The sequence below is a fragment of the Anoplopoma fimbria genome, chromosome 24, assembly GCF_027596085.1.
Source record: "Anoplopoma fimbria isolate UVic2021 breed Golden Eagle Sablefish chromosome 24, Afim_UVic_2022, whole genome shotgun sequence".
Lineage (NCBI taxonomy): Eukaryota > Metazoa > Chordata > Actinopteri > Perciformes > Anoplopomatidae > Anoplopoma > Anoplopoma fimbria.
In genome coordinates, this window is record NC_072472.1 from 20,368,409 (window position 1) to 20,394,474 (window position 26,066).

Here is a 26,066-nt window from a genome sequence, read left to right on the forward strand (position 1 = left end):
AATTGTTCAAGGTTTTGGTTCCCAAGCAAGCTGTTCACATGTCTCAGAAGCAATATGGATAGGTAGGCGAGCTGAACTGGGGAGGCTTAAACAACAAGCTCAAATGATGGATAGGAAGTTATTTGTTCAGCTCTGAAAAATGCTCTATGCATTGGAGAGGCTGGAAGGAGGCTGATATTGTGGATTAAGCTGGTTATGTGTGATTGTTTAGACATGTAGAGATCAGATGGTTGGCCACCAGTCTTTGACCACTGTTGTGTTATCTGCTTTGCTGGACATAACTGCTACTGATCCTCAGGCTGGCCGGCACACTATTTGTGTGACTGATTGTCCACGAGCGTAATGATTATCCATAAGGCTTGGCTTGACGTTTGGAGTTAAGCGGGATTGTCAAATAATCAATTTTACCCCAGTGACTCGCTTTTTGCACAGCCGCGCTGCTCCTATTGGGATTTGTCTCTGATTTCTTCAATTGATCCGGGGGATTTTATAGACATATGGGCTTGACTGCTGTTGCACTTTGCTGAACTTCGTGGATGTCAAGCGTGGCTGGGCTGCGTAATGATTTTTCTCGTTGCATATTTATCTACTGAGATGGCTGTTTCTTTTTTTTTTCAAAGCAGAGTGGTACTAATAGTGCATCAATAATGTATCTGGTGGCCTCACAAATGAACTGTTTGAAAGACATCAGTAGAGTGAGTGGGAGAGTGGGAGGGGAATGCAAGAGCCCAATTAAAACTAATAATTCATCATATTTCCATATAAATAAACATCTGTTTTGCTACTATTACCAATTCATATGACACAGTGATTCAGGCTTTAGTGAGTTCATGAAAGCCTTACAGTTAGCGTACTAATGGTTTCTGACACATTTCCTTATTACATTCCAGATATTATACTGTGTTGTCATTCTATGATTTTATTATCTTATGTATGGATTCATTAAAATGCAGATGAATGAATCACTGTAGTTATCAAGGCAGAAAAGCTACCCAACATGTGAACCAATTTAAAGTTAAAAGATATTCATAGCATTAATAATAATAATAATAATAATAATAATAATTAATCCTTTATTAGTCCCACAATGGGGAAATTATTTCTCTGCATTTAACCCATCCCGGAGGAGCAGTGGGCTGCAATGAAGCGCCCGGGGAGCAACTTGGGGTTAGGTGTCTTGCTCAAGGACACCTCGGCATGTTGCCGGTAGAGGGGTTTGAACCACCAACCTTGTGGTTACGGGACAAGCGCTCTACCTCATGTGCCACAGCCGCAATCCAGCAGCAATGTAAAGATATAGTGGAGTAAAGTCTACCTGAGCAGAGAATGAAGTCTCTCTCGCTCTGTATCTGAGAGCTTCACTGTGCTGTGGTGACATGGTCTGGACGGTCACATGTGCATTTTAGTGCATGTTACTGCATGTGAGTCTCCCTGGTTAGCTTACAGCAGTCACTAGAAGCTGCTCTCAAACGGCAGTTCCAATTGAAAACACCACCCGAACCGACAATGTCGTCTTGGAAACATAGCGCCCCACCCTCTGGTTCCCCCTCAGGTAACCACCGTTACCTGAACAGGGCTGTTAGCATCGTTAGCTGCATGCTGCCGGCTCAGCCGTCAACATGTTTAGAGCCGTGTGGAGGCTGTGAATTCCGTTTTTAAACCTTTAAAGTAACATGCTCGGTGGTGATTTTAGGTGGGGAAAAAAATGGCGTGGCCGAGTAAGTCTGCATTGGTTATTCCATTCCATTCCATTTTCCATAACCTGCTTATCCAGTTAAGGGTCGCAAATGTGCTGGAGCAAAGATCTCAGCTGTCAATGGGCGAAGGCAGGGTTCACCCTGGACAGGTCATAGAGCCAGCCTATCACAGGGCAGACATATAGACAGACAACCATTCACACTCACATGTCACACCTACTCCTGGGCAATTTAGAGTCTTCAATGCACCTAAAAATGTTCACCACCCTTCTGCTGCATGTCTTTGGACTGTGGGAGGAAGCCGGAGAACCCGGAGAGAACTGACACGGGGAGAACATGCAAACTCCACACAGAAGGTTGTCCAGCCCGGGAATTGAACCCTGGCTGCATTGGTTATCCTGTCAGTAAAATGTTTGAGATCCTGAAAGCCACATACCTAATATCACACACAGGAAGCAAAAAGTATCTTCCCTGACAAGCCAGCAGTTCATGTTAAGTCAGCATTTTCCCCAGTCGTGTGGTTTACAACATCTCCCGCGGCTCTCAGTTTAAAAGAAATACTAACTTTTGCCAACCAGCACACTTTTTCTGCTGACAGCAGGTTTGTCAGCCATTTGTTTAAGTCTGTTACTTTGTCAACGTCATGTTACTGTTATGTGTTGCTGCACTCACAGGGAAGATATTTTTCTAAACAGATATTTTAGAAACAAACACACAACTAGAAACTGACTGAAGGTTAGTTTGATTGTTTCTTGTATTTTAAAGGTTGCTTTTCAGCAGCCATCAATCCAGTCTCAGATGTCAAAGTGTCCCTAAAAGCACCGACAGAAAGAGCTTTAGAAGAGTACCTGTTCGCAGCTGCATCGCCATGTGACAACAAGGTCACCTAGTATAAACACAAGTACCATGAAATGTTCACTGTGATGACTTTCCAATAGTGATTTACTGTCATAACAACACCAGAGGTCACCTGGAAGGTAGAATATTAAGCTTAAAAACCGTCTTCTCTCTTTCTTTTAAAAAATGTTCAGTAGTAATGTCAGTATGATTTTTAACATGCAAAACCTACAACATGGCCATAGACTCTCAAAAGGCCATTCATAATATTACTGTTGCATTTGACTCAGCTATTAGGCTACATGTAATGACATGTCCATGAAATTTGGCTTGGTGGTCTGGACGAGCTATTCTCATTTGAGTGACAAGTTATTTTTAGGTGTTAAACTGATAGCGTTTATCTGTCAACATTCTTATTGGTTGGTTAAGGATTCAGAGGAGCTTCATATTAAACACCTGAGCTGATTGACGACGGCATCCTCTGCAGATTGTACCGTCTTTCATATGCAGTAGGAGGATCATTTTAAGAGGTTATGTCACTGGTATCAAATGAAACTAGCAAATCTATGAATCCATTGGTAGAAGGAGTCTACAAGAACCTCCAAAGTAAGGCTCCATTTTGGTGAGGGAAAAACTGGCATGACCATATTCAAAGGGGTCCCCTGACCTCTCTACTCAAGAGGCTAAATGGCCACAAGTCTCTCCTTTACTGACACGCCCCACTTTATGAAAAAGCATGCCGTTTTTTTGCATGCAGTATAAATGGGTTATTTTCAACTATTCTAAAAATTGTGTATTTGAACATGTCTGCATACTCGGGTCCATAAACAGTATTCGAATTGCATACATTGGGTATGACTGAAAGCTGAGACTCCTATTGGTCATATGAGCATTATTGTATATACTGTATGTGTGATGATGTTAGTCCACATAGTGAGTGCATTGACGTCACTGTATAAAATGACCTGTTGTGACCTCTAGGATAAACACAGCCGCATGAAACTTTACAAACTCAAAATAAAGACCTTCAAAGCATTCAGATGAAGTATGTCCGTCATATACTTCCATCATCATGTTCTTAGCTCTTACACTCTCCAAATTGTTCCTATACACAATACCTCATGTTCCGGGCTTTCAGATGATGTACACCACTTCGATAAGGCTTATACTGTTGACCTGTTATCTCCCCCTGGATATCCCCTATCTCTTCTAAAAAGACCAAAATGGGTCTATGGTAGGGGGAGTGGGGTAGAAGAAGTTAAGACAACGTACAGTACAAGTGGCTGTCGGTTATTTTCTAACTATCACTTTGCGCCTTTTTTTTTAATTTCAGAGGTCATGGGATATTGTATTGGAATGGCCCTACGCATTGTTTTAAACTATGTTTTACTTAAGCCACAACCTGTTTAACACTAAGCATGTCATGGTGATTTAAAGCATGTTGCTTGTCTCTTAATAAACCTTAATCCTCGTGATGAATGGAGTTACTCCATTACATCAAGCTTCTTCTCTGTTAATCTAAACTTTACCTTAGTACAAAACCAAACGGCACTGTTAGTGTCTCACACTGTTGTCAGTGCAGACATCGAACAGAGAAAAGGCCCTGACGAGATGAGAGGACTGAAGACTGAAGGCTAAAGTGTTATTCAAAGAGGATTCTAGCATTAACTCTTACCAGCTTCATCTCTTGTGGGTTACAGTATGTCTCATAAAAGGACTACACACCAACTTCTCCTTCAATGCTTTTTGAAACATCATGTTGTGTGACTGAGTAGGTGTTCATTAAGCCAAACTTCCAGTGTATACACCAGGGGTTCACTATATTGCCTCTCTAGCATGTTTCTCATCAGGTTCACTCTTTCACAATGTTACCAAGACATTCAATGTGTGCTTTATTTAAAGCTGTAGCTTTGAATTACTGTGTATTCATGGGTGGATTGTTGGAGTGGAAATTAATAATGCTATTCCTTCACGCTTTCTGCCAAACACACAATTAATTTGCATTGTATGACTAATGACTAATTGCCAAGGTTAGGTTTTTTTGCAAGTGAAATTAATTAATGATGATTTATTTCTTGGTTTTGTTGTTGAGGGCAGCATATTTAAGCATTAAATTTGTAATGTTATTCGCTGGCTGGTCGGGGTGGGGGCTCCTGTCAAAAGGTTGAGCTCATGATGCTCTACAACACTTCATATGCTGCTGTTTGGAAGTATAGGCAAGAACTACACACTATCCATATTAAATCCAAGAGAGAAAGACATCATGGCCCTGATCCCGCTGTGATTGACAGGTGATCTCAGAGAATCAGAGTACAGAGAGCGTGGCTCATTTTGAACTGTGTTAGCTTGATGGGTGTGGTGTTGATGACTGAAGAAGAAACCCCGCTGCCTTCCGTTGAACAGGTAGGGAACAGTTATGCATGTAAATTACAAAATTGCTCAGAGCTTTCAGGGCTGACAGTGTTACGCACTGTTATTCAAATTAACAGCGCAGATTACCAAAGTAAAGTGGTGGGCGCAGAACAAATCGGAGCAAGAGAGCTGGTTTAAAATTCATGGAAGTTCAGTATTAATGAAAAATATATTTTTTTATTCTAATCCTTTCAAGATGAATTTGCCACACTTGAGTGACTGTGTATGCACAGGTAGCGGTGTATGTCTTTGTAATGAGTTACTATTGCCTATTTACTGAATGGCAGCTGCTTGTATCCATTTGAAGTACTGGAACTTCTCTCCACACTCATTTTCTTCAGGAGTTCTGTGAGGAAGTTTACAGGCGATAAACCATCAAAGTTCTTCATGTCAATCTGTTGGAGTAGGCCTGACATTTTAAAACCTGATTAGTATTCTTCCCTCTTACAAGAGGAAAGGCTTTGCTGCCGCAGAAGAGACTGAACAAAAGGCACGGACCATTTTGTTTTGATTGCTGACTTTTGCGACTGATTATGTTTGATTGATATTGATCTTTAAGCTTTTTTGGCGGCTGGTCTTCTCCGATTCGTGCTGCTGACTCCCTTGACCCTACGTCTATACAGACTAAGCACAGGCGATCAGATCGATGGTGTCTGTATAGAAGTACCGTAAACATGCTGGTCTTCTGTGAAAGACATCAGAACCTGAAGGACATGTTCTGCACTTCTGCTAGATTCAGGAAAGTGAACATTTTATTGACTCCTTCCTGCGGGCTCCTATAATTCAAGCAAGTGATAGCTGGGGTGCTCACCATCCATAACATATTGAGGAGCCCTTCGTTCTCTCTAGCAGGGCATTTTACGTCTCATCAAAAGACGCTTGGAAGCTATTTATCAACGGCAACATCGCTGAGGAGGTGCTTCACCTTGAGCAATGAAGAGTAGCAGACATCTAAGGCAAACAGAGAGAAGAGATGGAACAAAATGAATTATTTTATTGGTCAGTCTCTTCCTGGGGATCAAGTAAAACTTGGGAGAGCTGGCTTGTGAGCTAATTAATGTTCTTTTACAATTCAGTGTGTACAGTCTCCATGGCCACTGAGAGCCATGATGAATCTACAAATGTTTGAGAGGGAGGGTTATGACAGTCTGCTTTTTAGGGGGGAGCAGTGTCTTTTCAAGGGCAGACACAATTCATCGCCTGCAGAAGGCCATTTGAGATGCAGCGGATGTTATTGCTCGCACACATCTGAGCATCGTAATTCTTTGCAGCTTAAAGACTCCGCTCCCTTCTGCTGCGACATCTTCATGGAGAGTAACATTCATCTTTACCCAAGTTTAGGCCAGTGGTTAAAGTGAAGCATCAAAGTTCCGCAATTAATCTATAATGAGCAATCAATTGAAGGGTTGATTCATGTGGGAATGTGCCCGGAGCTTATTACGGATACTAAAGGGTTTTCTGAAAGAGCTGTGGGACCAAAGCAGGCAAGCACACAAATGAAAGCTGTTTGTGACAGAGCTGACTAACGAGCTGGGAAGTCTTTGAAGGACTGCTTTAAGCCTCATAGGGCTGAAACGATTCCTTGAGAGACTCGAGTGACTCGTTTACTCTTCCTTTTAAACCCCACCGCCCCCCATTCACTTACTTCTGAGCACAGGTTAGCGGTGCAGCTATTCAACAGTGCACAGATTTACTTGAATAATACATTTGTTTTGAAATTGCCAGGAGGAGAGCTAGTTAATGTTAGCTGTTAGCAGCCAATGGGCAGCAAAGTCCTGCTCGACAGCTAACGTTAACGTACGTTGCATTGAGTTAGATTATGATGCATTCAAGCTCTAGTCAGAGAAAATGGGCTGAAGTAAATTATAACGTTGTGTTTAAATGCAATCTTGTAATATACATTTTTTTGTTAAGAAACTTGAATAAATACAGTTGTTGGAAGGATATGTTTTCAAAGCAATATAAAATTGATTGAATAGAGAGTGATTTATGACCTGTTTAACTTCCGAACACTAGCTCTAAACAGCATAGCCTTTTATACATTCTTGCTAACTAACTCCAAGGTTTTTTTAAATCAAAGTAAATATTTAAATAAAAATGACTAATTATTTCATTGTTTGTTTTTAGGCAAATAACCTAATTGATGACAGTAACTGAGTAAAATGATAACATTTGACAGTTTAAACAGTTTAAACTGACTTTGGGACAGTTGGAATAATTTTTCTTGAGGGAAGATTTAGTTGATTATTGAAACCTAAAATGTAATATGGTACTTAAATGCACTAAATGGGTAAAGTTTTGACGGATACTATTGTAGGCAATTCAAGCAAAATGATGCAGATTTTTCTAAAAAGCAAACCCATTGGCAGTTTGTGGAACACTTGAGTGGCGTGTTCGTTGTTTGTTAAACAGCTAAGAGGCGGCATGATATATGACCAAGCTGTAAAATATAATACACAAGACATACAGTGGCTTAACAAACAGTACTTTGGAGTTTCTTTTGTCAAAATCCAAACTTTCCCTTTAAAGATGCCCAGCTGTTGTTAAAACAATGGCTCAGTGTGCGATTCAAAGCATTTAAAGTGCAGGTGGGAATCATGCAATAATGAACTGGATAATCAACAATACTCAAAGAAAATGAGCATGTAATGGAAACACAGAAGTAGCAATTACTACACAATGAATGAATAAAAGCATGTTCATCTTCTGTTTGGATTTAGTCTTGCAGAAATTGGCTCTACCGCTGTTTAATTTTACAGGCAGGTGTTGGAAAATGGTGTGTTAGGCATCTTGCAGCATAGCACTAGGGCTGGTGCTGGACCAAATTAAGGACCTGTGTACACTGAGCCATGTTTTCTTTTTCCATTTGCTTGGTTTCCTTTGTAAAGTTGTATAAGAATTCCTGTCTGAACTCACCCAACACACGCGAAATAACACGAGAAACGTCCGCAATTTGAATGAGATTATAGAGATTATTAGATTTACATCTTTAATGTTTGGTAATTTGTGGAATACTATTAATTGTATTTGAGTAATTGAGCCATAGTGCTCGTACCCAGCAAGCATTTCCACGTTGAAAATAAATTGAAGCAACATCTGAACCTAGACGTTGTCAGAGGGTTGAAATATAAAGCCAAAATTCTTTTTTTTTCATTAACTTTTAACATTAATTCAATTTCTATATTCTGACATATTTTTTGAATAACTGTTTTACAATAATCCCATTGTGGCTGCAAATTTAGATTGTTTTTTCTCTGACCGATAGACAACCCTTGTGAACTGATCAGTAAGCACTGCCTTTGCATGCATGGTGCTGTGGTTGTGTGGTGGAAATGCTTAAAATGCCGCTCAGCTGCAATGATAACTGATGAATAGGTTCAGAACTAGAAGTTGGCAACAAAGGCGGCCAGACTCACTTAGGGTGATTAAGGTGTTCTTACCTTTATTAAGGTGAAAGCGCTATTCTCATTTGAGTGACAGGCCGCTCCTCCAAACACTAAGCTTTTAGTTTTTTTTAGGTGTTAAACTGATAGAGTTTATCTGTCAAAATTCTTATTGTCGGTTAACTCTTAATTATTAACGATAATAATAGCTATAATAATAATATTATTCATAATATAAATACATAAATGTAATATAATTTAATTATCAACATTCATTAATTTCACCGATGCAAATGTTGACATCAGGGCTTAGCACAACATTTATTTACATATATCTCTCTCTCTATATATATATAGAGAGAGATAGATATATTAGGGGTGTAACGGTTCACAAAATTCACGGTTCGGTTCAATACGGTACATTGGTGCCACGGTTCGGTATGTTTTCAATACAGAAGTAGAAATGCCAGATGAATTAAGTTGATTGTATTAAAACTAACATCATAAAGTATGTTCTTTTTGACTTTGAACAATGATAGATTAATGTGTGTACAGGAAGCTGCAGCAACATGGCTTTTCTTCTCCCATTCAGCGGTGAGGTCATGTGATGTTACAGGCAGGTAGCTCTGTGTAGCCCTTTACGTCCAGCCGTCTGTTGTCAGATCAACAGCGGTGATCCGTACATTTGATTCTCTATTTGGGCTTTTGTTTTCTTGTGCATAACAGGAATTACGTAGTGTAACTGGACTCAATAACATTAAGCATGTTCGTAAATCCTGCGTTTTCCATTTCAGAGTAGGGTCTCATGCTCGGGACTATAAACGTACCAATCTCCGTGGTGATTGCTTTAGCCTTGTTTTAATCGGTTGGGAATGGCCACCTAAACGCTGCGGGGACAGTTTGTAGTGTGTGTGCTGCTCTTGGTTTTCCTGGTGAACTAGTTTAGCGTAGCTGCCTCACCGGAGTAGAATGTTTTTCTTCTGTGGTGGTTAGTGTCAGACAGCACGTTGCTATGAGAGGCCGTTTAGGCCATAATTCATACGTTGCGGCTGTTAGCGCCGTATTCTCCGTAGGGACGCAGCACAAGCCGGTCAATATTCCTCCCGTTTCAACCCACGAATGTTAAAATACATCTCAACTGAAGAATAAAACCTAGATATCAGATCAAACTGTATGTTCTGGGCACTTGCGATCTATAGACAGCACCTATCACCGTGTTTCAGTCACTTAATTCTGCCACGTCCCTGCCAGAGCTTCACTTCGGCGATGTTTACATCTACCTTGTGGTTAAAATTCACCTTACTGTCCCCAGAATGAAAGCGTTCAATAGTGTTTACAACTCCTATTTTAGCAACATCATATGATACCACTAAACCAACTGAAGGCAAGGCCTGTTACTCTGGGGAGCCTGTCCTGCATAATGGTGACGGACCGGATTGTAAATCATGAATCTGTAAAAGACGGTACATCCACAATAGTTCTTTAAAGCTTGATGCCACAAATTATAAAATATAAAGCTGTAAATGCAACGACTGTATACAGGAGACAGTTTAACAAAAAAGTGATAACAGTACACAGTAGACGTTTGAAGAGGTTTACTCAATAATGATAAGATAAACGATTATTTTCCATTTACATTGCATGTTTAAAATAGGTGGACATAACCTGTTGCTTTTGCACACATGCTGGTAAAAAAGGCTAAAACGTAGTGAGCAAATATAGATGATTAAATATTGTAAGGCTCCAACTGAATCAAATCTAACTGACATTGTCGATTATTTTCTAGATTAATCAGTTACTTCTTTGGTCTATAAAATGTAAGAAAATGTAAAATATTTCGATGTCTTTCTCTCTTTATCCTCTTCTTGGTGGCTGGTAAGTCTGAGGAGACGGATGGAACTCAGTTAGGGGACAACAGGTCATCAGATTTGGCACCTGAAATGATAGAAGATAGTTTATGTCTGACAAGTAAAATAATTTAAATGTGTGATATCATTTCTGATACCTGTTAAAACCCTCTCTCCCTTAATACAACTGCTGATAACTCTTGAGACTGGTAGTTAACCTTTACTATTACCTTCACTAATAGTACAACCTCAATTCCCAAAAAGAGTTGTTGTGTAAAACGTAAATGAAATAACGAAAAGAGTCTATTCTTTACAACAAAAAAAATGCATTAGCTCAACATTGTTTCTGTATTCTCTTAAGTTGAAAAAAGGTGCTAAATGATTTGGAATCCTTGCGTTGTGAGTTTATTTACGTCTAACAGAGCATCCCAAGTCTCTAGCTAATGTTAGCTAACAGTTAGTGTAGCTCATCAAAACCACTGGAGTTGGTTGCCTCGGCTTACGACAGCAAACCATGTCAGAACAATAACTTAAAGACATGACTTATTGCTAAAAATACAACAACATACTTAACATACTCTGTGTTTACTTGAGCTTACCTTTGATGAAGTGTTCGCTGGAAATACTTTCTTCTTTTTTTTAGGGGAGTTTTTCCTGTGCCGATGTGAGGGTTCTGGGACAGAGGATGTCGCATGTGTACAGATTGTAAAGCCCTCTGAGGCAAATTTGTGATTTGTGATTTTGGGCTATACAAAATAAATTGAATTGAATTGAAATACGTGTATACTTTGATGGCTGCCATAGTTCGCCCTCAACCGGGACGGAGGCACGTTTAATGGTACAAATGCACAATGTCCGCCCTTCAGGGTTTTATTTCTTGGACGGGATTCTGTAGATACACTGCCTAGGCTTGTCTCCTCATCCGTTTTGCGTCTGATAGCACAACAACTATTCCGTATTTTGACGAAACAACAGAAATCACTTGCTTCGTAAGCTGGTGGGCAGTGGAAGACAGCGTTGCTTTGCCCTCCAAGGGGGCGTTCCCTTAAGGATGTGACGTCAGCTGAAAACTATGAATAGTTTTATTCCAACCAATTGTTCGGTTTGTCATGTGCACCGAACCGAAAGCCTCGTACCGAACGGATCGATACAGATACTGTATAGTTACAGCCCTAATATATACACACACACACACATATAGATATACACATATACATATACACATATATATATATACTGTGGCTCAGGAGTAGAGCAGGGTCATCCTTCAATCAGAGGATCCACGGTTCGATCCCCGGTTCCGCTAGTCCATGTCGATGTGTCCGTGGGCAAGACACTTAACCCAATTTGCTCCTGTAGGCTGTTCCAGTGGTGTATAAACGGGTATGAATGTTAGATAGTCCTGATGGGAAGGTAGCCCTCACTTGGTAGCCCTGTCATCAGTGTATGAATGGGTGAATGATGACATGTAGTGTTAAAGCGCTTGAGTGGTCTGAAGAATAGAAAGCGCTGTGCAACTACAGTCAACTTACCATTTTACCATATGTATTGTATACAGCGGGTAAAATAAGTATTGAACACGTCACCATTTTTCTCAGTAAATATATTTCTAAAGGTGCTATTGACATGAACATTTCACCAGATGTCGGTAACAACCCAAGTAATCCATACATACAAAGAAAACCAAACAAATAAGTTCAGAAATTAAGTTATGTGTAATACAATGGAATGACACAGGGAAAAAGTATTGAACACGCTGACTGAAATTTATTTAATACTTTGTACAAAAGCCATTGCTGGTAATGACAGCTTCAAGACGCCTCCTGTATGGAGAAACTAGTCGCATGCATTGCTCAGGTGTGATTTTGGCCCATTCTTCCACACATACAGTCTTCAAATCTTGAAGGTTCTGTGGGCCTCTTCTATGAACTCTGATCTTTAGTTCTTTCCATAGATTTTCTATTGGATTAAAGTCATGTGATTGGCTGGGCCATTCTAGCAGCTTTATTTTCTTTCTCTGAAACCAATTGAGAGTTTCCTTGGCTGTGTGTTTGGGATCATTGTCTTGCTGAAATGTCCACCCTCGTTTCATCTTCATCATCCTGGTAGATGGCAGCAGATTTTTATCAAGAATGTCTCGGTACATTTTTCCATTCATCCTTCCTTCAATTATATGAAGTTTGCCAGTGCCGTATGCTGAAAAACAGCCCCACACCATGATGTTCCCACCTCCAAACTTCACTGTTGGTATGGTGTTTTTGGGGTGATGTGCAGTGCCATTTGACCTCCAAACATGGTGTGTATTATGGCATCCAAAGAGTTCAATTTTGGTCTCATCTGACCAGACTATATTCTCCCAGTATTTCACAGGCTTGTTTAAATGTTGTGCAGCAAACTTTAAACGAGCTTCAACATGCTTTTTCTTCAGCAATGGAGTCTTGCGTGGTGAGCGTGCATACAGGCCACGGCGGTTGAGTGCATTACTTATTGTTTTCTTTGAAACAATTGTACCTGCTAATTCCAGGTCTTTCTGAAGCTCTCCACAAGTGGTCCTTGGCTCTTGGACAGCTCTTCTGATAATTCTTTCCTCTGTCAGAAATCTTGCGAGTGAAGAAATCATATTTTATTTTTCCAATTACGAAGGATTCGGTGAATGCACTGATGAAGCTCGCAGGGTTCAGTACCTCCAATAAGGTTAAGAACCACTGTCCTAGGTAGTATTACATTGTGTGGAGGAAGGGGCTACCATGGTGGACTGTCCTGTTAACTGAGTTAGCTCACATCAAGTCCACATGTTTTATGGCAGTTAAAAAAATCGAAATCAAAAAGTAATTTTGAAGGAGCAATAAGTACGGATTTTACTGCCTGGAGTGTGGCCATAATGCATCCTGCAAAGGTTTATATGATTGTTTATCAGTGTCGTTAAGTCAACGGTAACTCTGCTGGACTTTTGCAACAGTCAGACGCCAAAACACTGCACTGCGATCTATAGACCCTTATACGTCATCAAAAATACGTGTGTGGAAGTTGGCATCAGAAGTGGTGTTCTGCCATCCAGACGAACTAGTGAGCTTTAAATATTAAATGAAACTTACCTGTTTAAAAATGTCTGGTTGTTGCATGTTTTGGTTGTCAGAAGCAATATTCCAAAAGCGACTCAAGTTGTTAAGAATTCCGATACGAGTGACCACGTTAACTTGTGACTTTCATCCGAATGCGTCTAGTAATTTATGTAGATTATGAACAAAGATAAGTCCTACCGGACTGATCAGACACGCTGGTGTTAAAACGGAACAAAGTCAAATCTCTGAGTCTGTGTCATGGTGTTTGACGTTCTGTACATGAACACATAAAACAGAGTTGGATCATGAAGAGTTGAAGCATCTCGTAATTTCCCTCTGGTGTAACGTTACAAACTAGGTTTCTCTATCAGAGGTGGCCACTGGGTTACTTGCTAATATATTCTACCAACTCACTAATAGCACATGGATCAGGAAAGTCAAGTTTTTAAGGTTGCATCAGCGATCTTTGGTGGTTAATGTCCTTGAATACTTGACAAGTTACATCATGATTTACAAACTGTAAAAGTGTCTATAATACAATGAGACGTGATTTTGGTGTTTTCAAACAGCAAACCCTGGATCAGTCCTGATATAAAGGCCCTCCTCAAGGAGAAGAAGAAGGCAGTTAGGTCAGGAAACAAAGAGGACTAAAGACTGTGCAGAGGGAGCTGAGGAGGAGAATCAGGGAAGGGAAAAAACACTACAGGACGAAAATGGAGGATCAGTTGCAGCAGAACGGGGTCTGGAATGGCGTCAAGGCAATGTCTGGCCACAAGGGACCCAACCAACAGCATGTGGGGGACTAAAAGTGGGTGAATGATCTGAATTTATTCTTTAACAGATTTGATCAGTCATCCACCCCTCCCCCTATCCAGTCCTCCCTGCTGCTGCCACCCCCATCGTCTGTACCCCTGTAGATTTAACCGTTCTGGCTCCCTTCCTCTTTACCTTATACACCTCGGACTACACACACAACTCTGCTAACTGCCACCTGCAAAAGTTATCTGACAAATCTGCAATCGTCGGCCTCATTTCGGCCGGTGATGACAGGGAATACAGAGAACTGAACCAAGACTTTATAGGATGGTGCCAGCGGAACCGCCTCCAGATCAACTCTGGGAAAACCAAAGAGCTGGTGGTTGACTTCCGCCAGGGTAAACACTCTCCTCCGTACCAGTGAACATCCAGGGAACGGATATCGAGATGGAGAGATCTTATGAGTATCTGGGTGTTCACGTGGACAATAAACTGGACTGGACAGACAACACTAACGCACTGTACTCGACTCTGTGGTGGCATGAGCCATCTTTTATGGAGTGGTCTATTGGGGCAGCAGCATCTCGACAGCCGACAGGACGAGACTGCACAGACTGATCAAGAAGGCCAACTGTGTCTCTGGGATGTCCACTAGATACAGTGGAAGTGGTGGGAGACAGGAGGATGATGGCTAAGCTAGAGTTACCTACTTTACAGACCTAATTAACGAAAACATACATAATCCTAGGTTCCTGTTTAAAACCATTGACCGCCTTGTAGATCTTGGCCATCATTCTGTATCTGCCTCCTCCCCATTAGATTGAGAACATTTCTTGTCTTCCTTTGTTGACGAAATCAACAACATTTGATACAATTTTAACATGGCTACAGTCTCCTCTGATTCATCATTTCACTGTCCTACCCTTTTGTCTGATTTCTCCCCGATCTCACTGGACAATCTAAATTATACAGTATCCCATATGCACCTGTCCTCTTGCCCTTTAGATGTAATCCCCCCCAAATTCCTTAAAGAGGTCCTGCCTACCCTGGGCCCAAGCCTACTCTCCATTATTAATCTCTCTCTCACCTCTGGCTGTTTTCCTGACGGTTTTAAGATGGCAAGCGTCCAACCTATTTTAAAAAAACCTGCCCTTGATCCAACCCAACCAAATAACTACAGACCTATCTCCAAATTACCTTTTATCTCCAAAATTCTTGAAAAAATGATTGCACAGCAGCTCCTTGAGGTCATTGAAGGTCACAACAATTTTAACAAATTCCAATCGGGCTTTCGCCACCAACACAGTACAGAAACAGCACTACTAAGAGTGACAAATGACATCCTTATGCGGGCTGACAATGGTGAACATTCAATCCTGGTCCTGCTTGACCTAACAGCTGCTTTTGATACTATTGATCACCGCATTTTGGTTGAACGTCATAATAAGTGGGTAGGTATCTCGGGCTCTGCTCTCACTTGGTTCTTGTCCTATCTGTCCAATAGGAAGTTTCGGGTTGTCATAGACAACTTTGTGTCCTCAACCGCCTCTATACATTGTGGAGTTCCGCAAGGTTCTATCCTGGGTCCTTCCTTTTCTCACTTTATATGTTACCTTTGGGAAACCTGGTTAGCCAGTTCAATTGCATCTCCCACCATTGCTATGCTGATGACATGCAGCTGTATTTTTCAGTCAAGCCAAATGATAGGAGTAATATTGGTACCCTCCATAACTGTATGGCTGCTATAAGGGATTGGATGTCACTCAACTTCCTTCAGCTAAATTCAGACAAAACCAAGGTTCTCCTCACTTCACCTAATAAGTTTGTCTCTGAAATTAATTCCTGCATCGGCCCTCTAATCTCCAATGATAAACACTATTAAAGGAAAATTTTAAAATAGGCAGAAAAAGTCAACTTTATGCTCAGAGTTCTTAATCGGATGAATGGCGATAAAGTATCACTAACTTACAGCAGAATGTAGTCGAGCAAGTGATATAAGTGTAGATGACATCTGTTGGTGGATGTGGCTGCTCCCCTGCTGCAGCAGAGCTGCTCTGCACACCCGCACCAGCCAAGTTCCTGTGTTGGACTGATTCTTCCTCTGCAACAATCACTATCATGTATCCACAGTGAGACGCTGGTGCTCAATCATGAGAGCAGAGTGAAATGGGTAGGAGCAAGCTCCATTCAAATTAAGATACCTAGTATAAAGACTTGTACAGTTATATACTGTGATGCATTAAAGCATTACATTACATTACATTACAGTCATTTAGCAGACGCTTTTATCCAAAGCGACTTACAATAAGTGTATTCAACATAGGTATTCAAGAGAACTACTAGTCACCAGAAAACATAAGTACATCTCCTTTCTTAAACAAGCATCTAAGAGCATAAACCAGAGCAAAAGTATAGTGCAGAGGCAAATTACTACGAATACAATAAGTGCAGCAAACTAATACGAATACAATAAGTGCAGCAAACTAATACGAATACAATAAGTGCTAAGCGGAAGGCTCAGGGTAGTACTTCTTGAAGAGGTGAGTTTTCAGCCTGCGCCAAAAGATGGGCAGCGACTCTGCTGTCCTGACGTCAGTGGGGAGTTCATTCCACAAAGCCTAAGACTGAAGTGTTTTAAATCCTCCATTACATTTCGTCGATTCTATAACTCTGTAACTCAATCAATACATCAAGGTTAATGAGCTCCGCTTCTGAAGAGTGATGCTGAAGTGTCTCAAACCTGCATTCTCTTTATTGTCCATCAGGGGGCGACTCCTCTGGCTTTATAGAAGTCTATGAGAAAATGACACTATTTCTAAATTGATATATTCCCTCAGTAAACATTGTAAACATTAGGTTATGGTCTAAATCACTAGTTTTAAGTCTTCTTCAATACAGCATGATGACTACGTCCACTTCTTTTATACAGTCTATACGATCAGCATCAATGTGCAAAGTATTGACACATATTTTCTGTCCACATTGTTAATCATCTCTTGTGGCATCGATATAGCGTTCCTATAATAACTAGTATTATTCATAATAAATAAAAGAATAAATGGTAATAAAATAACTAAATACAAAACAATAACTTAATTTGTTTGTATGCTCAGTTTGATCCAATACTCATTGTTTTACCAAAATAAAGTGCTCCTCAAATCATGTAGGCAGGAGCAGGAGTAGAACAGTGACGTTGTCCTCCTTCAGTACTCACTCACTTATGACCTGGAGGTGTTGTGGTTCATTTCTGTCCTTGCTGAAAATTTGGTGACAGTTTGGTACAAAAGGCATTCATTAATACAATAAAATATTGAATGGGTTAATTCAATTCAATTCAGTTTATTTTGTATAGCCCAGAATCACAAATTACAGGGCTTTACAATCTGTGCACATGCAACATCCTCTGTCCTTCCCTCACATCGGCACAGGAAAAACTCCCCTAAAAAACCCCTTTAACAGGGAGAAAAAAGGAAGAAACCTATGGGAGAACGACAGAGGAGGGATCCTTCTCCCAGGATGGACAGAATGCAATAGATGTCATGTGTACAGAATGAGCAGCATAACAGAGATACAACACATTACGTTAACCAGCCAGAGTGACATGTCTCAGCGACATGTCACTGGTCTGGATTCTGTGAGTGTATGTGCTGTCATAGAACAATGCTCCTGTAAACGCCTCAGAGGATATGGTGAAGAGTACATTAGAGCTGATGGGACGGGGGGGTCATGATACTCTTGTCCGCTTACAGTAGCTCCCTGTTTTAAAGTACTTGATCATCTAATACTTTATATTTGTTCTGATCGCAAGAGCATGTCTCTTTTTTTCTAGGTTGAACCAATGAGCGAACAGAAAAAAGATGTGACACTGTCTACCTAAAATAAACACAGAGGAAGAAAAAGGAAGCACAAGACAAAAGGTAGAATATAGAAGGACATCACAGCTCTACTTAAACTTTTCACGACTGCACTCAGCAGCACCGAACCTGAATGAAACGTCACAGAAATTCTTCTGAGACAAACCATAGAGGGAACCTTTAGTGTCCAAATTCCCTCACAGCTAAACATGCAATGTGTGCCATATTATTATCAAAAGAACAAAAACACAGCCAATTACATATAATGATACAGCAAGAATACAGTATGAGAGAGAGAATTGAGGAAATATCACAGAAAGATGATCATAACCCCGCTGCCTCTCAGTAAACATGCATATTTAGATTCCTCCACTTATATAAACTATCTTTCAGAGATGAAGACAAAGGAGACGTAAAGCAGAGTGGGAGGCAAATACCTGAGCAGAGACAACCATCACAGAGAGGATGAAAGCTGATGACGTCACTCGATCCCAGTGGTGCTGTGATCTGAACTGCCTATACATAGATATATTCATGTCATCCATTCACTCAACTTTTATTCAGTTGATGTCCTGTACTCATCAGGGCATGAACATGAAAGATAATTTAATAATCATCAATTCAGTGCCAGGATGTGAGTTCAGGGCTGCAAAATAGCCAAGTTAGTTGGTTATTTTTCTTTGATTTGTAAGGTTTTTTATTGCAAAGTTGTTTCCATCTCACTGCTTTTTTTAAAATCAGTATAATACTCTGATCTTCTTTAAAACATTCCGCTATCGATACAATTTAGTGTGAGAAAAGTCCACTCTCACCTATCTGGTTGACCGGAATAACGGATCAGATCCATCACCACTCTTCATCCTGCCCAATCATTGGCATAGTTCAGTGCAGTGTGACCTTTGTGTTCACCTACAATCATTTTGATTAGCATGTTTGCCACAGTGATTTGTACGAATCGAAAACTGCATGTCCCATAAAGCAACGTTGCAAAAAAATTGTTTACTGTATGAACAGAGATCTCCTCTTTGTTGATCATTTTGCTGCCTTTTGAAATAGGCTTCACCTTTCAAACCAGACGGACTCCATCTTTCCCAGGAATGCTAGTAGTCTCCTCAATGTCAGATCCCTGAATTATACACTGTACCAAATTTGTTAAATTATAGTAAACTACTGGCAGCTACAGCTTCCAACATTCAACTGTAATTCTACAGTGTACTTACTGTAATCTCCAACAACAGTTGATTATTGTTAAAAATACTACAGTACTGTGTGAGGAAGCCTGACCGGAGTGGCTAGGAAAGTGGTAGGAGGCAGACTTGAGAAACTTTCTCCAGAGAACAAAAGGTGTTTATTTACAAAAGTAAACAATATATACTGTATATAAAGAAAACAAACAAACAGTTAACTTGGCTTAACCGAATAAAACTCAACTCATAATAACGGTTACTTCAATTTAACTGCGCGCATCTCATGCGTACATAACATCAGTTTCTAGCACCTCCCCCTGCTGATTTGATGGATAGTTCAAAAAGTAATAATGTATCTTGAGCTCTGGTGTTAGTTCTTGTGTAAGTGCTCTGTTTAATAAATGTATTCTTTGATTTTGGAACAGCAGCTTTATGTTGATGATGATGATGAATGATGCTTGGTTTTATAACCCCATTTTACCATCACTGTGAGATTGGCAGTCAGATTAGGCTCCTCCAGTCGAATAGTCGATTAATCGGGATCACCCCCACTGAATACGTTTTTGATCTGTCATGTTTTTATTTTGCCTCCATGCTGGTGACAGCTGTGGCCAGAGGCAATATGTTTTTGGGTTGTCCGTCTATCTGACTTAAGAAGCATGTGAGATATATTCATAGATGGATGAAGAGCTTAAGTCAAAATATTGGGACATTTTCTCATTATTTTTAGAAGCTATGTCATCATTTTGAGAAACTAAGTCATTATGTTGAGATGGTTTCTCATTATTTTCAGTTACTGACTTAATATTTTGAGACACTAAGTCATTATTTTTGAGATACTAGGTAAATATGAGATACTAAGTTATTATTTCGAGATACTAAGTTATTATAGGAAATACATTATTATGAGATACTAAGTCATTTTGAGATACTAAGTTATTATTGTGATTCTAAGTTATTATTTTGATATACTAAGTTATTATAGGAAATACATTATTATGAGATACTAAGTTATTATGACATACTAAGTCATTATTTTAAGATACTTAGTCATTAGTTTGAGATACTAGGTTATGATTATGAGATATTAAGTCATAAGATACTAAGACATCATTTTAAGATACTAATTATTTTGAGATAGTTTCTATATTATGACTCATCCTACATTCTTTTTTGCGTTCCCTTGGGCTAACTTTTTCCCCTCTATCTTTTAATAAAGATAAACGCCCTTATTTAATTGGTTAAACACACGTGGACTGCGGACGGCAGAAGTCGGCGCTAATAGACACTTTAAGCTGGCTACATACAACCGGGTAACGACAGAAAGTAAGTCGGTTTCTTCTTCAAAATAAAGGCGCCACCATTGAAGCACCGGTAGGCGTCTTTTACTTTGAAACAGTGAACCGGACGTGGTGCTTGTCATAGCCGCCGGCTTCGCTCCTGCACCGCTGCCAATAACCTCTCAGCTGAAGGAGGGACTTGGTTGCGCGCTGCGTTGGTGGATGCTTTACGGTCACACAGGAGAACCGGGGACTTGAAGAAAAGCACTTTCGGGATTTTCAGAGACTCGCAAGGCTATTACCTCCCAGACGGCGCCACACAGCAGATCCAGAACCATGAACAACCCTCTGTACTGGGCTCTGCTGGTCGGGATGACCGTCCTGCTGATGGAGCAAGGTAAGTGATGGATTCTGTGCTCCTTCGCACTTGTTCCTCGCCGTGTCCGACTCTGTTTGACTGGGACTGTTTTTGTCAATTTAGCCCATTAAGTCCTCCGCGCCGGGTCGCGGTCAGACACCGAGATGCTTGTCATGTAAGCCGCAGCTTAAATGAAGCGATTAGCGAAGCAGCAGTTCATCTGTCTCGGTGACAGGAGCTTGACTCTCTAAGTATCCAAGTAGTTGTTCTGGATGTATTTTTACACCACTCAGACTTCACCAGGCTGCAGACGTTTCTCTGGAAGTTTAATCCTGACATGGGCATTCTCAGCACCATCACTTCTGCCGCGCTTGTGCGTTTTTATGCAATTGAAAAAAAAAAAAAAAAAAAAAAAAATGTTGATGCTCTTTATTTGAAATAACTTGCAATTCAAATGGAGCATCTTGTCTTTTTTTTTTTTTTTTTTTTTTTTTTTTTTGCGCCCCTGGTAAATCTCACGGACGAGAGGTCTTTGCTGCAAAGTTGATTAAGTATTAGTTCTTAATCCACATTGACGGCGCGGTCAGGTCATCCAAGTTAAGCCGTGTATTCTCCGGGCAGGCAAGAGGGCTTTGCTGCCGGATCGCAGAGCAGTGAAGCTCTCCAGCTTCTGTGACCTTGTTTACACCTGACAGGAGAAATCCAATCCAATAAGTACATTGTGTTTGGATGGAGGTCATGATGAAGGCCAACTAAGGAAATGGAAAACTGAACCTTTTTTTTTTATAATCACCATATTGTGAATCCTACTTAAACCTGTAGCCTGTTCTCAATGCGGCTCCATCACCAGTGTACAATAAAGCAGAGACAAGAGGACAAATGCTAATCCTCCTTGTCCTCTCATAATGACCTTTTTGAAGTTCAATAAATAAACGGGTGGATGTAGGAAGGAGGCCGGGTGTTTTGCCCTCATCAGCTCTCCAAACCTCACTGTTTTATTTGGCCAGCAGCCCCTTTGCTCTCAACAAAAGTATGCCCTCCACAACCGTGGTCCTTGCCAGTGTGTGACAGGTCAAACTCCTTTACACAAAAATCAAGCAGCATTTATTTTTAGCGTAGGGAGCTGAAAATGTGTTTTTAAAAATATGAACTCTGGTTCCAGCTCATTTTCTAAATAGGAATCTGATCCAGAACGGAACCAGCTATCAGAACCAAACCCTAATCATGTTACAAAGTCATCATTATTTTTCTTTTATCCAATTTAAACCCCTTTTTTTTTTATCAACATATGATTACTTGACAAGTATGCTGTCTTTATTGTTTTAACATGCAGGACTGAGGGGCTATTTCATGCATGCACTTCATAAGAGTTTATGAGAGAAATATTGATATCTTGGCTCGTATACAGATGTGCAGCCTGCAGGTCAGAAGTAGGCAGGTGGAGTCGACGTAGAGAGCAGGAGATCACAGGAGCAGAGCAAAACAATCCGGAGCGATTGATGGAGACAGTGAATTTCTAAAGTAGAGTAAAGGTCACAGCTTTAAATCCTTGATAATGATGGTATGTTTGCTGATTTCAAAATTCTGCTTTTGACCAATGTCAAAGTTTTTTTTATTTTTTTTATTTCTCTCAACAAATATAGCCCTGAGCTTTTCTGAATGACTGGCCACATGAGCTGCTGTACTGAAACTATGATGTTATGTTGCACACAGTTTTAGCATAACATAATTCTGAAACAACTGGGGCGCAGACTCTTTGCACTTTTCAACCTAATTATGTATTTTAGATGTGTCGGTGGTAAGAAAGAGATGGACTTATTCAAGAAACTCACCGTGTGTGGTTTAGTGGACCAGAGAGAACTTGTTTTAACCCCACTTAATGAGCACAACCTGTCACTGTTATACCATAATGTACCATACATCATTATATGTAGCAAAGTAGTACGGTCATTATTTTGCAGGCTAGAAAAAGAAGTGAAAGAGAACGTCTGCAGACAACCTTTTGGAAAAATACACACATTCCTGCTAAAACAGGAAGCCTGGGGGATGGCGTTTTGGTTTTGGGTCACATTGCTGCACCTGGGGAAAAAAAAAAATTGCATTTCAAGTCCCATACATTTTCCAGACGGAACCAAAATTGTGCTCAAGTCATTTGCATATCTACAGATCTCCTGCAGAATCAGATATGTTAGATTAGATGAAACTTAAACGGTTCCCATGGGGAAATTGGGTCATTGCAGCAACAGACAGGGACCAGATGAAGACCAGGCAGATATCCAGCATTGTTGATAAGATAAAAAAATAAACGGAACAAAAGAAAATATGGAGGATAATGAATGAATAAAAGGCATATTTACAGGTGAGCAGGGTGTATATGAGCGCATAGCTCTCACAATAAAGGGCTTTTATCTGTGTCCAGCATTGAATCTGCTCATCAACTCAACACTTATAAATCCCTTAAGGACCCGAAAAACGTTTTCATGGTTTGCAAGTACTGACAAAGTTGTACTAGTCAAGTTTTTTAGCTTTAACTTATTATGAAGTAAGATTTCACAACGTCATGGGTGTAGAATAATGACACCATCAGCGTTTGGATTGGTTCCCTCTAAGCTTCACTTCCTCTCTGATAGTCTGTCGTCACGGTGTCCTGGGAAAACGAAGGCCCCTGTTACGGCACAAAGGATGAGGAGTTACTGGAGTTGAATCTATACTTATGGAGGTAATAAAATAATAATATACATACATATATAAACATAAACCGCATCACCAGAGAGCATTTTGCCGAGAGGATAACTCAAGAAAGTATTTTACTGCATATATCCCCAGGTTAGGGAATGGTGGACAGTGGAACAACCGTTGTAATGTTAACGTAAACTGTGGAAACGCTATAAAAAGCCCTGTTGTCTGATGAAGCACAGACTGGAAGAGGGAGGGTGAGAAAAACCTTCTTTCTACTAAGCTAGATCAGAAAGAAAACCTGCATACCTATCATTACTTACTACCGGCGTTTTACTCTGCCTTCATTGTAGCAATGAGATCAGGGTTTCTAGTTCAGACGGATTTAAAGTTGTTTCTTGCTTTTCTTTAGTAGCCGGGCTGCTAGCAGTAGCCATGTTTTCAACTGTGTTACTGGTAGTTTCTAGGCTCTACAGAAAACTAAAAAGATTCCGGGTGTCGAAAATAAAATTGCTCAGAACCGCTTACAAGTATTCACAGATTTAATCCAGACCTGTAATCAGCTTCTGCATCTGAAGGCAGAAAGATGTGGGTCTTTAGTGGTGACTTAATTCAGTAGATGGTTCACCTGGACTGAGGTTTCTTTTGCAAACAAACTATCTCTGACCAAGTACAGACTCCAGCTTGCAGAGACTACATTAACCAGACCAAACGTGTAGTTTTGGCTTCATAGGCACATTTATTGATGTTATAAAAGCAATTTCTGCCGAAAGCGACGGTCAGCAGTGAGGGGGAAAAAAAGGAAATGCTTGCTAACATTATATAAATATTTGATATTGTATTATATTTTGTATTGTAAATGATTAATCTTATTTATTAATCTTTGCTATTTAAAAGATGAAGAGAGATGTTGGTAGATGCTTTAGCATTAGAACTCTGGTTCCAGCTCATTTTCTAAATAGGAATCTGATCCAGAACGGAACCAGCTATCAGAACCAAACCCTAATCATGTTACAAAGTCATCATTATATTTCTTTTATCCAATTTAAACCCCTTTTTTTTTATCAACATATGATTACTTGACAAGTATGCTGTCTTTATTGTTTTAACATGCAGGACTGAGGGGCTATTTCATGCATGCACTTCATAAGAGTTTATGAGAGAAATATTGATATCTTGGCTCGTATACAGATGTGCAAGCCTGCAGGTCAGAAGTAGGCAGGTGGAGTCGACGTAGAGAGCAGGAGATCACAGGAGCAGAGGAAAAACAATCCGGAGCGATTGATGGAGACAGTGAGAGTCGCTCTACTAGTTGGCTGAGAGCCGGAGCCACTGTGGCAGGAAGCGCCGTGCATCTGGATGGCAGTCGACACGAATAAGTGCTTGGAGCGCTTCTCAGAGCACCTCGAGGGGATGAGCCGTGGGCTAAAATTGCTGTGGGGCTGTGTCAGCTCACTGGAGGGTGGGAGGCTTTGTCCAAAATGAAGAGCTGTTCAGCTTCCTGTTGACGTATTTTGCGGAGTAGTTAAAAAAAAAAACAACCCCCAAAAAAACATATCAATAATTTCCAGGACACAATCTTATGGGGTTCAGCACAGTGTCACGCTGTCTTTTGTCGTCATCATGTGTAATGAAAAAATAGGTGAGCATATTTCAAGGCCTTTCACTGAATGCAGTCTTGCGTCATTTTCTATCATATAATATGTTTGGCAGCTGAATGAACAACCATGGAAGAATTGACACACTTCAATAAAATCAGCGGTACAGAGAACCGTTTTCCCCGGAATGAGCCGTGCAGATTTTTGTTCATGTTTTCTGCGAGGTGAGGCAGTGGAGTTCATGCAGCTCAAACAGAGAGCACCTCCTGCTCTGCTTTGCTTTGCTGCTCCTCCTGTTTCTTTCTGCCACTTTATGGAATATGCGAGTAGCTTGCAGACGGTTTCCTGAAACCAGGAAGGATCTGAACCCCAACAGTTGATCATCCTCCACGCCCAACGAATGAACAGAGTCCGACATGTGAAGTGTAGGTGGGAAGCAATCAAATACTCAGTTAATAATAATCAGTAGGCGTAGTGTTTTTTTTATTTTTTTCTCAAGAAGGAAAAGAAAAGGCAAACATCACAAACACAGCAGAACTTCCTGATATTGAACTGCCCCAAATGAAAAAGCACATGTTCTTTCCCTAACAAAGAAAAGAAGAGTGTTTCTTTCTGTTAGTATTAATCCAGCTTAAGATAAACACTGGTAATGAGGCACCCTTATTGTCTAAGCGGGCTCCCTCCCTCCCTCTGTCTCTGTATGTGGCTGGGAGAAGACAGTGCTGGCTGTGTTGCCAGGATGCAGCACAAACTCTTGTGTTTATTTTTATTTTTTTTGGCTGAGACCCTGGCAAGCCTGTGTATTGTGCCGTTGTCCCTCCTCCATCAGCTGTGTCAGCCAAAGACCAGAATTATAGCCGGTTACATCGAAATTTAGAGCAAACAACTGCGATTGGGTGACCAGCTCAGAGAGCAGAGATGGATAGGGGTGGTGGTGGTAAGGCGCTGTGGTGGGCTCGTTGTATGCAGCCTTTTGTTAAAGACACTGAGATCATTGTTGATGGCCTGAGTGTGTTCTCCTCTTATCGCAGGGCTACAGCTTCTCAGTAGGGATCATAAGGCGAAAAAGAGGCAGACCTGTTGCTGTAAAAAAAAAACATCTTTGTCCGTCTCCCCATT

General features: G+C 40.5%; 1 protein-coding gene across 1 annotated transcript in view; it reads right to left on the bottom strand.

Annotated features, from left to right (window-relative positions):
* Nucleotides 1–20,653, bottom strand: part of lim2.1 (lens intrinsic membrane protein 2.1) — an 82,646-nt gene extending 61,993 nt beyond the window's left edge. Inside the window, 1 exon segment of the mRNA XM_054626435.1 lies at nucleotides 20,618–20,653. Coding sequence (XP_054482410.1) covers nucleotides 20,618–20,653 — 36 coding nt within the window.
* Between the last annotated feature and the right edge of the window lie 5,413 nt (nucleotides 20,654–26,066).